Genomic DNA, 14,915 nt, shown 5'->3' on the forward strand with positions numbered 1-14,915 from the left:
TACAAAAATAATTAGTTATTCTCGTTTTTTGTATTGTTAAAAAAAAAAAAACAATGGGAAAAGTAGGGTTTGAATCCAAATTGAAGGCCGGCTGCCAGCTTCAAAGATAATTAATGTTCTTTTTTTTTTTCCTTAAAAAAGTAAATATTTTAATGTTGGTTATAATTATAAAAAAGAGTGGATTTTATTTATTTAATTGGAAATGGGTTGTAATTATTTGTTCCACATCATCACATTCCACACTTCAAGAAGGAGACTTAAAAGGGAATTGAAAAAAGCATTTGCTAATTAATTTATTTTAAGGAAGGCATCTTCTCTAAATCTCTTGATTATGTGCTAAGATATCTCATTTTGAGCACTCCATTGAATTGCATTGCTTTCAAAAAAGTATAATGTGCTTATTGTTTTAATAATTAATTTATTTGATTTTAAGATAGTGGATTTGCTTTCTATAAATCACAACCCACTAATTAAGCACTCAACTTAATCACCCATTAATGCAAATCCAATAACACATGCTTTCATAATTTGTATTTATTTTATTTTTATATATATTAAAAAATATAATTTTTTTAACTGAAAATGAAAAATTGAGAGAGTAGAACTAAAATTTTTCAAATTTATTTAAATGCACCAGACTAAATTTATGAATGTAAAAAAAATATATAATTTTTTATCAATAATTTAAAGTTGCTAATCAAAATTTCTCCATTTAGTATTCTGAAAGCAAGAAAGGTATAATATTTTGAATTTTTCTGTTTATCCCTTTTGAGATATTCATATTTATAATAAGAAATAAAAAAATTATAATTTATTAATTATATTTAATTTTTATATTAATTTCATATAAGAAAATAGCTAATATTCAACTTTTTGTACCATTTTCATATTAAAAAATAAATAACTTAAATTTTAAAAATCAATCCAACCAGTTCCAATGGCTCAATCTTTTGGATGAAAAAGTGAATACAGTACTTGAAAAAAAAGATATGCAAGAATCAAATTAACAAGTAAAGAATAAAGATAATTACTGTAAAAAGATCCAAACTTATCCAATTTAAGAAAATTGAAAACGAAGAAAACAAAGAAGAAGAGATTAGGAATTTTGGATAGAAGAGAGAGAGGTGGATTGTCTTTGTCTTTCCAAAGAATCTCCCCTAGCACGCCTTCCTTACAAAAACCATTGACTCCGTCGACACCGCCGACCATGTCCGGCCGTGCTTCCTTCACTTGAGTTCTCTCCACGTGGCACTCCTACCACACTCGGGGGCTGTGTAGGTCCTAATTATTTTAATCATTTCGCATCTAAAATATTACTATTATGTCAACATAATTATTTTTTTAATCAATTAATTAGCAGACTTAAAATGTCAAATTCGTTCATTAATTTAATTTAAATTTAAATGTGACCACGTAGGAATTTAGTTAGTTGGGAAATGAAAGACGGCCTGCTTGCTTGATTAAGACCCTTTACTAGTATATTTTTGTGATGCATGGTTGGAGCTGTACAGAAAGAGACTGCTGCTATTTCTTCACCTCCTTCCATTTCTTCCTCATCCTTATCTTTCTTCTTCTTCTTCTTCTTGTTTCTTGCTGATTCCATGAGAGATGGGGAACTGTCAAGCCATTGATGCTGCAGCTTTGGTCATACAGCACCCCTGTGGCAAGATTGAGAGGCTTTACTGGCCGATTTCAGCTAGTGAGGTCATGAGAATGAACCCTGGTCACTATGTTTCTTTGATTATTCCATTGCCTGTTTCTGGGGATCAAAATAAAGATAATAGCCATGAGAAGAAGACTAGTACTGTTCAGTTTACTCGTGTCAAGCTTCTTAGGCCTACTGATACTCTTGCACTTGGCCATGCTTATCGTCTTGTTACTACTCAAGGTGGGGATTAATTGCTAATGTTGTTCTTCAGATGATCTGATCTGTGTTTTTTTTTTTTTGTGAGTTTCTAATCTGCTTATAATTTGCTGTGGGTTTAGAAGTGATGAAGGTGTTGAGGGCAAAGAAGTATGCGAAAATGAGGAAGCAGCAGCCGGAACCAGTTGAGAAGCCTCAGACAGCAGCACAGAAGAAGAGTTCAGATTGTGAAGCAGGGAAAAAACCTGCCGATGCAGACAAGGATAAAGAAAAAGATCATCAGGTTTATATCATTCTAAGCTGCTGCTTCATTTCTTTTTTCGATCAATTTCATTTTATGTGAAAAAGTATATGTATTTCACCAACTACCATGATATGAACTGTTTATGTACCAAATAAATTCCCTTTTCTTTTTTCAATTTTTGTAATCATGCAGATATCAGCTGGTTAAGAACAAAAGGTTTCTTCTCTAAAACAATAGAAATAGCTTTGTCAACCATACAAAGATTATCCTTTAATGTGAAGAGAAGATTTCTCTTTTTTAGTTTCTGGGTCCATGATTAATAGTAGATGATGGTGAAGGAGAATTTTCAACAATGCTTATATTCATTCTTCTTAATGAAGCATTGACCGTTCTGATAAAGCTCCAAAAATTTCAGGCGACTAAAAATGAAAGACACCGACCAAGGACACCATCAATCACCTCCGCTGCACTCAAGTCAAAGTCATGGCGCCCCACATTGCAGAGCATCTCTGAGGCTGCGAGTTGAGCTGATGGAATTAGTCGTATTATGCCACAGGAAATTTGCAGTAGATCGCTTCTTACATTGGAGGTTAGTCGTATATGTAATACTGCTTGTACACAGAAAAATAGATTAATTCATCACTGGATCGAAGGAGACTTGTAATCAGATGTCAAAAGCATTCTCAATCAAAGCCCACCAGTTTCAAACCATTTTCAAGTAATAACAAATCTGTATAGCTACAAGGGTAGCATGGATCTAACATTATTTTACGAGTACTATTTTCTTGCCTTCATATTCTGCAAGCTTATGATTGATCAGGAACTAGAATAGTATAACATTAAAGTATCAAATAATAGTAAAAAGAAGACAATCATGTAGGGTTGAGGTCCAAACTTTCCAGTTCTCTTCAACATAGTTTAGACTTTAGAGATCATAATAAGGATTCCCTTGCTGCAAAAGGTGCACCAGGTAATTTCCTCTCCTTGAGGGCAACAGTGCATATCAGTGAATGGCTCCATCAATAGTGGTCCAAGTCCGCCATGCTCCTTGAGAAAGAAATTGCTAAATATCTGTTTCCAACACTGAAAGCCAATTAGCATTAAAGAAAATTTGGATCTTTTGCTTTCTATCTCAAAACTTCAAACATACGTGTAGAATGTGAATATATTACCAACGTTGGACTAAATTTGCACAAAAAGTTAGAACCATTGATGGAAGTTGTCTGAACAACAGTGAATATATTATTGTCAGGTCAGACATTTCTTTTGAGGTCGATTATTAACTGTTATTCAGTCAAACAAACGCAAGGCTCCCATGAGATAAGAAAAAGATGGTCGACCAAGTTAAAGGAATCAACACTGCAAGAAATCATATATAACTCAACTAGGAGTAAATTAAAGTAACGAAGTTGTATGGCTAGTAAAACTAGACTATGGCTTCACTGCTGATACCATAATTATCAATTAGTTATGTTGCCTTAAAGCAACAGCAGTTCATATGTTTATGAAGAACAAGGGAATGGAAATTGAATTATGGAACTGGTATTTTTATTCCCATTCATTTTCTAGGACCTAATTTCGAGATCTGGTTATGAAGAATTTCCCATTCCATGTTCCTCATTTCCATCACCGATTTTTAGGCCTAAGAACTTCGTCCAGAATCCTCTATTTATCAAACAATAAAAATTATATAGTAAAAAGAAATTATTCTGCGCTCAAAAATATTAAAATATAGCAATTAATATTTCCTCACCTTTATATGCAGGCATCTTTAGCAATTTTTATTTGCAGTCATTTCTCCTACTTGGTTTTACACATTGTTGCTTCTAAGACAAAATGGTTTTTCCCCATGACCAGTACTTAGATAGCAAGATTAACAAAAATATCTACAACATTTTTTCTAAAACAGATGAGCAGCGTTAGATATTTTATTTTTCTTTTCCCAAGAGAGAACGGAAGGGGAGGAACTTCAAGTTGTTAATGGATGTCAACAACTTAAACCATCAAATTTTGCAAGGAACCACAGGACTGCAGGTTGTTTCAGTAATAGAAATCTAAAATCTTTTGTTTACCCATATAGTTCTCCCCTCCCAGCCGCAAAGCGCAGAGATAGCTAGAGAAGGGGGAGTTTTTTTTTTCCTTGGGGGGGTGGAGGGGCGGCGGCTTTAAGCTATTAGAGGATGTCTAAAACTTAAATCAAAATTCCCAGGGTCATACATTCATAATACTAAAACTTGTCACCCTGTTTACATAGAAACCTTCCAAAAAGTGTTGAATCACTAAATGCCTATTTGGCATTATGATTTGAGGGCCAAAACTGCTTTTCCACAAAAAAAGCACCACTTTAGATGTTATAAAAAAAAAGGGCAATTTGAGAAAAAGCTATTTTGTTGCTTTAGTGGTTTAGGAGTAAAACTAATTAAATTTAATTTTAAGTTATTTTTTAATATTGTCTAACAAATATATTTGAAAATGTGATTTTCTCAACTGCAGTTCCAACGGTAATACTAAATAGACCCTGATGTTCTCAAAAAGGGCCAACTTCTATCTCAATGCATGTTATTTGAGCCAAACCCTTACCCTTCTCATCGTTGGGTATCAGAATAAAGGAATTCTCCTCAGTTTATGAATATGATACTTCAAAATTTAAACTCATATATCTCCTCTCCCTAGCAATTCTGCCCTTAAAAAAGCAAGCAGGCTTACTGTGTGATCAACTTATCATGTATCAGCAACCTTCCCATGATAATTTTTTAGAAAATTTTGGGAAATGGCAACAAGCAACCTTATTCTAATGCTCTCACTGAACTGAAACTTTCACAACTTTGCTAACTATGTTTTACTAGACATTTGTTCAATTAAAACTCGATGAAAACATGCTTATGGCCAATCCTGTGGTTCACATTTTGGGGGGATAAAGCACAGTCAATCCTAGGACGACATGTCATATCAGTGGAAGAATGTAATTTCCCAGAATGAACAATGAAACAACTTTCGTTTAGGCACTTTAAGTTCATTAGCTGTGGAACTATAAGAAAATTCTAGCAATCTCAAAGCAGATTTTATTTTTATTGTGAGGATGTTAACCATAAATGTTAGCCTAGGTTTTTGTTAGAACTTTTCAAGTATCCTACAGGCTACAAGGATGTCCCCTCTTTCTTATTCAATGCAAGAAAGAATGTTGGCCATAAATGAGGGACCAACAGTTTGTTGAAGTTATAAGTGTGCTAATAAATATATATATTCTTGAACATTCCATAGAGATCACTTTGGGCCCAATTTTTTAAATCTTAAACCGTGCTATGACATTGTCTTGCCATGCCATAGTTTTCAAATGTCCCATCTTTTAGGATGGCCACCATGTACTGTAAAAATCATATTCATATAAACATCAAATATGCCTTAAAACTGTTGAAATAAATAGACTTTTAAATTCTAGTTAAACAAGTTGAATTTATAATTTATGAGTTAAATTTTGTTGGTTGAATGCAAGAATTCACTTAGAATTCGATTAAAAGAAAGAATGTACTTAGAAGAATGCTGCTAAAAAAATGTCAATAAACCATCTAGTGGGCATAGAAAATTAATCCTCAAACTAATTTACCCATATTCATGAGCATTCTGTAAGGGAAGATCTAACTGGAGTATGCTCTAAATGGAGTATGCTGGTAAAATGAAGAAGTATGAGAAGATAGTTAATAGACAGAGGTAGTAAGGTCATGAAAAGAGTTCCAACAATCAGATCTTCAACCAACAAAAAGATGCTGGTTTTATAATCTCTATTCAAGAAAGAAAAGAAAAGAAAAACCTCTACTTCAACTTCTCCTAGCCCAATGCATGTACATTGATCATAGCATATTCACATTCAAACTTCCACCGTAGGAGAAAATAAGAGATCGAAGGCTTGTCAGTTGTCAAACAATATATAAACATTATCTTCATCCTTTTGCAGTTATATATAAAGTGAGAAGAGATTGAATGGAATAGTACAATGAGAAGTCAGTATTTCATTGAAATGAAACAGCATAGGAGTAATTCCAACCACGCTCAAAGCTATGAGTCAGAGTGTATTCGCTTCAATATCTAATTGAAGAGAGCATTCGCTGAACTGCTTTGAGGATTTCCATTAAATTAGTTCTGGAAAGTCTCGTATCACGTCAACCTCATAGCTTCACTTGCACATTTACTCGAGTAGGTTATATTCAACTTTCCGTTTACACGCCATTGTTTAATAGCAACATACTTAAGCGATCTAACAAAAAAGATTACTAACATCTAATGCCTCCTTAAACTCCAAAAATATCAAAGAAAGCCTAATCAAGTTAACAAACGATGAAATTTATAAAATATATATATATATCTTACCTCCGAGAAAACATAAACTACTTTGTCAAGGGCATTACCAAATGTTTCCTTAATTACTTCTAATTGGACAAGTTCTTGGAGAGATGACCCCTAAAAGCATCTGGGTCTCCTGAAAAATTACAAATGAAGAACACAAACATACATAAGCAATGCATAGCGGCATACAGCTACAGAGTTTATATAAGTGCTTACATCTTTGCAGATTCAGGGATGAGGTCAGGGTAGACAAAATTCTGGTGAGGGAGGGCAGTGGCTGGGGGGGTTTCTTGAGATGGGTTTTGAGAGGGGACTGTGATGGAAAGAGCAGGAGAATGGAGGTTATGGGAAGAGTTACGAAGGACAGGAGAGGAGAGATGGATGTTGAAATTTTGGCGGGAGACAGACAGAGCCAGAGCCAGAGCCGGAGGCGGAGGCGGACGGAGAACCTAGGAAGAAATTTCTAAGAATTTATGTGTCCATAAACTAAATGTAGAACTATAGGATTTAACTAAAATTGGAAAAATGATTAAATAACTGTTTTTTAATAGGGATGTTTGGCGGGCGGGTTTTCACGGGTATCAAATCCGTCCAAATCCTATTAGTACGAATTTGGACTTTTACAAAACGGATTTGGGCGGGTTTGAATTTAAAAAATTTTATCCGTCTCGAATTCGGGTAGGATTCAGGATTAGGTGATGGATACCCGTTACCCGAACCCGATTATCTATACTAACAAACCTAACCCTAAACCTAATCCCTCATTCCATTTTTCATTTTACCATAGTGCTCTGTCGGCGCCTCTCTCCCCCCGTTTCCCTTCCCTCTCTCCCCACTTCACTGAAGACCCACAGTCCCACCGTCGGCGCCTCTCTCCCCCCGCTTCCCTTCCCTCTCTCCCCACTTCATTGACGACCCACAGTCCCACTGTCGGCGCCTCTCTCCCCCCCCCCGCTTCCCTTCCCTCTCTTCCCGCTTCACTCACGACCCACAGTCCCACTGTCGGCGCTCTTTTCTCTCCAGTGGCGACATCTCCCACTTCCTAGTCGGAGACAACTCTTCCCTCTCCTCGGTCAGCATCGGTCGGCATCGGCGACATCTCCTTCTCTCTTCCGACTGCCCTTGCCTCTCCCCAATCGGCATCAGTGACATCTCCTTTGACTGGAACTCTCTTCAGGTTTGCTATTTGATTACTGTATCACACTGTTGATTTTTAGAATTTATGGCTATTAATATGATGTATGGACTAAAAGTTGCTATTAAAGATTTTTAAGGACTCTTGATAGTCAGTGATATTTAATCTGATGCATTGGTGATGTGCTGTTATGCGTTGCTTTCTCTTCTCCTGTAACAGTTCACATCTTTGTTACCAGATGGATTCTGCTTTTGGTTTTTATTATTGCTTTGATTTTTAGAATTTATAGCTATTAATCTGATGTATGGACTAAAAGTTGCTATTAAAGATTTTTAGAATTTATGAACTATTAATTTAATTACTTGTATACAATTAAAAAATTTAATTGCAGTTATGAATAGACTTTTTAAGGACTCTTGCCTCTTGGTAGTCAGTGATATTTAATCTGATGTATTGGTGATGTGCTGTTATGCGGTGCTTTCTCTTCTCCTGTAACAGTTCATTGCTTTGATACTGGATGGATTCTGCTTTTGGTTTTTATTATTGCTATTTGATTACTGTAACACTTGTTGATTTTTAGAATTTATGTGCTATTAATATGATGTATGGACTAAAAGTTGCTATTAAAAATTTTTATAATTTATAAACTATTAATTTGATTACTTTGATACTGTTAAAAAATTTAATTGCAGTTATGAATAGACTTTTTAAGGACTCTTGCCTCTTGGTAGTAAGTGATATTTAATCTGATGTATTTGTGAAGTGCTGTTATGCGTTGCTTTCTTTTCTCCTGTAACAGTTCATTGCTTTGATACTGGATGGATTCTGCTTTTGGTTTTTATTATTGCTATTTGATTACTGTAACACTGTTGATTTTTAGAATTTATGGGCTATTAATCTGATGTATGGACTAAAAGTTGCTATTAAAGATTTTTAGAATTTATGGACTATTAATTTGATTATTTGGATATGTATTGACTTAAGTAGAGGTATCTTTGAGCAAATCTTTAGAATTAACTAGGTGAACTGGAGTAGTTATTTTAGTTTGTGGTTATGTATTGACTTAAATAAATTTATTTGTTGATTAAGTTACTATATGTTATTTGTTCTTATGGTTATGTATTGTTTGCTAATACATGTTACTGCTCTCCATATTTAGGATATTTAAAATGTCAACGTTTAATAGTTCCGAAGATGTAGCGAGTTGCAAAGCTACTACTGTTTCTCAACCTTCTTCAACTAGTCAGCCCGTTAGTAGTTCCACCCATTCTCAATTGGAGCCATCAACACCAATCAATCCCTCTCATTCATTGCCAGCCACTACAAATCCAACTGCAAGTCTTCCTCCAATTAGCAATTTGGGAAAGAAAAGGAAGTTGACATCAACTGTTTGGGATCATTTTGAAAAAGTCCATCATAGTGGGAATGATTGGGCAATTTGTAATCATTGTAAGACAAGCCTCAAAGCTAATAGCAAAAATGGGACTAAATCTTTGCACAATCATGTAGAGAAATGTGCAAAGAAAGGCAATCAAGACATAGTCAAATGTCTAGAGAAGCAAAAGCAGATTTCTATGAATATAAGAAATGATGGAAAAGTGCATTTTAGAAACTTTACATTTGATCAAGAAAAATCAAGAAGGGAGTTAGCATGTGCCATTATATTACATGAGTATCCACTTCGCATTACTGAACATGTGGGATTTAGAAAGTTTGTTATCAGCCTTCAACCACTCTTCAAAATGGTTTCTCGAAATACTATTAGGAAAGATATTTTGGATATCTACGATCTTGAGTTCAATAAATTATACAAATCTTTGGAGAAACTCAAGAGTCGAATAGCAATCACCACTGATATGTGGACATCAAATCAAAAGAAAGGCTACATGTCTATCACAGCACATTATATTGATGACTCTTGGGTGCTACAAAATCGGATTTTGCGGTAAATTTCTTCTCTCTATCTTTGTTATTATGAAGATTTGTTTTCAATAAGATTTAACTTGATATTTTATTAATTTTTTCTTATTTTTATTATGTAGATTTGTGTATATCCCAACACCTCATACTAAGGAGGAGCTCGCCAAATATCTAATGGAGGCTTTTAGCAAGTGGAATATAGAGACCAAAATTTCTACAATCACTGTAGACAATTGCTCTACTAATGATGGTATGGTTTCTATTGTTATTGATAAATTGTTTGGTGATCTTTTATGTGATGGGGCTGTATTGCATATGAGGTGTTGTGCACATATTTTAAATCTTGTTGTTAAGGATGGGTTAGCTACTATTGAGAGTTCACTTTCAAGGATTAGGGATAGTATAGTATTTTGGGTAGCTTCTCCTCAACAGAGTAGAAAAATTTGAAGAAATGGCTAGACAATTGAAGATTACTTGTACAAAAAAGTTGAGTTTAGATTGTAAAACAAGATGGAACTCAACATATCATATGCTTCAAACTGCAATTGAGTACAAAGATGTTTTTCCTAAATTGAAAAATAGGGAAAAAAGTTACAAGGATGTGCCTACTTATGATGATTGGGAAATGGCAAAAAGAGTTGCAAAAAAATTAGAAACTTTTCACAGCATCACTGAAATATTTTCTGGGAGAAAATATCCAACTTCTAATTGTTTTTTCATTTCCATTTGCCAATTGCGAAATTCAATAGTGGAATGGATGAGTTTTGATGATGATGTTATAAAGTCAATGTCTGCTAGAATGTTTGAAAAATTTGAAAAATATTGGAGTGTGGTTCACATTGTTTTAGCTGTTGCTGTCATATTGGATCCACGGTATAAGATAAAAGTGGTAGAATACTATTTTCCAATGATTTATGGTGATGATGCATCAAATGAGATTGAGCAAGTTAAGGTTACTTGTTACAACTTACTTAATGATTACCAATCTCGAGCTTTCAAGCCAAAATCTCAAAGTTCATCTTCAGTTCCACCTATTTCGGTTTCAGAAAATCAAGGTTCTTTGAAGAAAGACTTTAGTAATCTAGTTGCATTTCTTAACTCTTCTTCCACTAGTGTTTATGTGAAATCTGAATTAGATCATTACCTTGAAGAGCCTGTTTTGCCATGGATGCAAGAATTTGATATTCTTAATTGGTGGAAGACAAATGGGATAAAATATCCTATATTACAAATGATTGCTAGAGATTTTTTGGCTGTACCTGTATCTTCAGTTGCATCTGAGTTTGCTTTTAGTACTGGAGGTAGAGTTGTTAGTATTCATAGAAGTAGACTCCATGAAGATACTTTGGAAGCATTGATGTGCTCACAAAATTGGTTATGGTCAGAAATTGAAGGTAATTACAATAATAAACTCTTATTTTTATTTTATTTTATTTTAATGTAAAGCTGATAAATGTTAATAATTTTTTCTATATTACTATGTAGCTGGTTGTTCAAATGAGAGTATATCTTGTTTATGGGATGCTGAGGATGATGTGAATTAAATTATGCATTTCACAATTTTAATATGTAAGTTTGATTTTTATTTTTTTATTCTATTATTTTTTATGATAACGTGTATTATTTTGCAACTGTGATATTCTAATTTTTTTGTATTTATTTTTTTGAAGCTTTTCAAGCACAATTTGATATTGGAGATTGAAATGGCCAATTGAATATATTTTATGTTCAATTAATGTAGTTTAATGAACTTTTGGAACATTTCATTTGTTCAAAATTTTATGTTGGATAGATAATTGATTAATGGTTGTGTTATGATGAATTTGTAATATATTTATTTTATTTTAGTATATTTAAATTTTCTAATTCAGGTTTGTTATTTGGGTTATAATATTCAAATATTTAAATTTTTTATCATTGAATTGAATTTTAAAAAATCGGGTTCGGTCGGGTTCGGATATTATGCAGATATTATTAAACGGATTTGGAACGGGTACGTGTAATAAAATTAAAATACTAAACGGATTTGGGACTGGTTTAGAAATTTTATATATAATCGTGTTCGGATTTGGGTACTTTCAATTTCGCGGGTACACTATCCGTTTACATCCCTATTTTTTAATAATAAGTATTGTTTTTAATTGTACAATTATTTAAAATTATTATTTATGACAATAAAAAAGTAATTATATTGAAAATAAATAAATAAATCACCACTTTAAATTTTATAAATAAAATATGCTAATAGATATATTTTATAATAATTTATTTTCTAACGTTAAATATATTAATATTTAATTAAAAAATTATTTTTTATTATTAATAGATAAACTTATTTTCTAGATTTTCTTTACTTTTGTGAAAAATAAAAATAAATAAAAAATATATATATAAAATTAAGGAATTGTTATTCATAAGTAAACCAGCATTGCACTATAAAGTCCATGATTTCGTACATGGGATGGAAACTAATAATTGTAGAAACAATTTGAGTGGATTATAATTTGTTCTAGCGAAAATATAAGAAAATTACATTTTCAATTTACTCATTTTCCTTTAATAATTTTAATATCACACTATTAATAAATAATAATAATTTTTTAACTGTGTCAAAAAATTATTACGTAATAGATAAAATATAATTATTAAAAAAATATAAAAATAAATATCTATAGTTTCATTTATTTTTATTTTAAAATTTATAATTTAATTTATATTAAATTAATATTTTATAATATAATTTTCATAAAAATATTTATAATGATACTAAATATTACGGGCTCAAATTTTGACATTCACTCGAAACTGTGTAACACTTAACTTGAACCTTATGAAGGCAAGTCTGTCGATATATTTACACGATCTGCATAATAAAATGTGTCGATTAACCAAAAGACTAAAATATTATTAAAACGGACAATATATATATATATCAACGGATATCAGTATCAAATAAGTATAATGGTATAAACAACCTAAATTGTGCACGTAGTCACATAAATTTTAATAAAAGGGTTACTCATTTCATTTTAAGGGTAACATAATTTGACACAACAATCCTCACATTACTTGTAGTTAGGAAACACACCTATAAGGATAGAGGCATAACACAGAGACTCGATAGGCCTATGATGGCCAGTTGGGCCAACTTTCACTATAGCCAGCTGGACTCAGTTGCCAGCTGGGCTCAGTCCTCAGTGATGACCAACTAGTCACTCCCCTAAAAAGTCCTAGAAACAAGTTAAACTGTACTAAGAGAAGATATTAATATGTCTAAGGTGACATCCCTTTATAATTATATGAAAATGAATTATAAGAAAATGAATTACGACTGTTTTGATACTACTATTTTATATTAATTTTTATCCATTTTATTTTAAAAAAAATTTATATTGAAAAAATTACATTTTAATTCTTTAAAATCGGAGATTCTACTCTTTCTGCCATTGATTTGTGAAAAATCAATAGAAATATAGGATATTTTTTTAAAATATTTTTATTTAGATATTCATTATTGAAACCAATCATGTGTATATATCCACATTTTTCTTTTGAAATCCAAAGCACTCTTCTTCTTGGTTAAAACCAGATGGAGACATCTTAAATCTTGAAGATATTCATCCCAGCCCACAATCAAATTAGGGGCTATTCATCCCAACCCAGCTGAAACCCATGAAGCCTAATAATTTCAAAGCCCTTCCATGCAAGATGAACCCATTTAGAACTAAAATTTCCCTCACCCAACTGCTTCTTGTGATACAATACATACATAAAATATTTACCCATACTCGATTCCTTTTGCCGAATAAACAAAACCAATAAGAAAATTGATACAAATTATTAAAAAAGTATATCTCGATGGCATCATGAATCAGTTTTAGAGAAATGTTACAATGTATAAATAATTTTTAATTTCTGATCTACCATTGATGTATGAAATTAAAACCAAAGGAGGAGTGAACACGTGACACTTTAAGCAAAATTCAAAAGTTGTAGAAAAAGGATGTCTGGTAAATAAACATACCCTTTAATTTTGTAAAGCAGTGAGCCTTAAGAATCAAAATTGCAATAGAATATATAGCTTTTTGCTTAATGGATTAGCCTTTCAACCCATCAATCTCTTTTCTATTTCCGAATCAAAACTTTTGATGCAAAGTGTTTTGTGTATTTTCTACTCTATACTCAAATTATTATATATATCTATAGAATTTCTTTCATAATTCTTTTAATCGATATATATAGACATAATTTTGAAATTTATAATTGTAATCTTACAGCTTTGGGTAACTATATTATCAATATAGTGACCAAAATTTTAAATATCTGTAAAATCAATTTTAGGGATGATTATAATTACAAAATATTAGGGTTTATGATGGTGGTAATTAATTAAATAAAAAGGGAATCAATAAAGAGAGATGGTATGCACGAGCAAAAGCTTCCAAATATGGAAAGAGTTTAACTTTGGCTTTGATCAGCAGGTAAAAAAGTTTGAATTTTGTTGTTTGGCCCAAAGCTTTATACTCCGCATTTTCCAAAGGATTAAAATAAAGACCAGAGCAGGAGGGCCACGAGGGATAGAAATTTGCATTGAGAAACTTTAATTAAGATAAATAGATTATTTAATATGATTGTTATATCTATGATATTTAAATTTTGAGCATTTAACTGGTACTGGGCTTAATTTGTATTTACTCAAACCAATAAAGAATCAATCTTCTATTTTTTCTCTAAAAATTTTAAATAGCTAAAAGTAATAGCCTATTAAAAAAATCTATATTCATTGAACCCATTTTTAATTAGAAAAACTGAATTATTATTTATTCAGATATTTATTTATTTATTTTTATAGATATTTTTGAAAAATTCGAGATAATGGTGTAATAATTGAAAGAATTTAGTCTCTAAATTGAATTTATATAGATTTATAATGTAAAATAAAAATTTAATTTACATTAAATTTTATATATTTAGATTATTGATTTATATAAATTTGATTTAAATTATTGATTTATATAAATTCGATTTAGATAAATTTTCTGCCCTGATTGAATATATAAGTTAATAAGATGATTGAAAGAAAGGCTCTATATGTATATGTCTCCACTCTTAATGAATAGAATGGAGAGTGGAATAGAATGAAGGTCCAAAGCACTATCACAAAGGCAATAAAGAAGAGAACACGACACGGACGCTCCCTCGAGAGTAGTCACTCCCCTGCCTCTTTCACCTTCTTTTCATGGCATCCAATGAAAATATATGAGTTGGAAAGCCAAATTCGCTCTCCCAAAAGACATCTCTCCTTTTTTTGTTTTAGCAACCATTTTCCACAACTCCATCATCACTTTGTGCTGCTTACTACAATTTCTCACATTTACATTAATATAAAGACAACACAAACTAATCAAACA

General features: G+C 31.9%; 1 protein-coding gene and 1 long non-coding RNA gene across 3 annotated transcripts; one reads left to right on the plus strand and one right to left on the minus strand.

Moving 5' to 3' along the window:
- The first annotated feature begins 1,490 nt into the window (after positions 1-1,490).
- On the plus strand, positions 1,491-2,902 carry LOC110614454. Of its 2 annotated transcripts, none has more exons than XM_021755991.2 (3): positions 1,491-1,888; positions 1,987-2,147; positions 2,301-2,515. In XM_021755991.2, the coding sequence occupies exons 1-3, from the start codon at positions 1,609-1,611 to the stop codon at positions 2,313-2,315; spliced, it is 456 nt and encodes a 151-aa protein (XP_021611683.1). In that variant the 5' UTR covers positions 1,491-1,608; the 3' UTR covers positions 2,316-2,515. The 2 variants fall into 2 exon arrangements, with proteins under 2 accessions (XP_021611683.1, XP_021611682.1); XM_021755990.2 differs by lacking the exon at positions 2,301-2,515 and adding an exon at positions 2,524-2,902 and having other exon boundaries at positions 1,494-1,888.
- LOC110614455 lies at positions 2,810-6,950 on the minus strand. Its single transcript, XR_002487790.2, has 3 exons — positions 6,666-6,950; positions 6,474-6,582; positions 2,810-3,179 (listed from the first exon to the last, which is right to left on the minus strand). It is a non-coding gene; the product is annotated as an uncharacterized LOC110614455 (long non-coding RNA).
- Positions 6,951-14,915: the final 7,965 nt, after the last annotated feature.

This window comes from Manihot esculenta, chromosome 5 (assembly GCF_001659605.2).
Source record: "Manihot esculenta cultivar AM560-2 chromosome 5, M.esculenta_v8, whole genome shotgun sequence".
Classification (NCBI taxonomy): Eukaryota; Viridiplantae; Streptophyta; class Magnoliopsida; order Malpighiales; family Euphorbiaceae; genus Manihot; species Manihot esculenta.

Bases quoted from the DNA above. Each gene is read 5' to 3' on its own strand.
- LOC110614454 (XM_021755990.2), top strand. From the start codon at position 1,609: ATGGGGAACTGTCAAGCCATTGATGCTGCAGCTTTGGTCATACAGCAC. The intron at 1,889-1,986 runs GTGGGGATTAAT...CTGTGGGTTTAG, and splicing joins TCGTCTTGTTACTACTCAAG to AAGTGATGAAGGTGTTGAGG. The intron at 2,148-2,523 runs GTTTATATCATT...CAAAAATTTCAG, and splicing joins ATAAAGAAAAAGATCATCAG to GCGACTAAAAATGAAAGACA.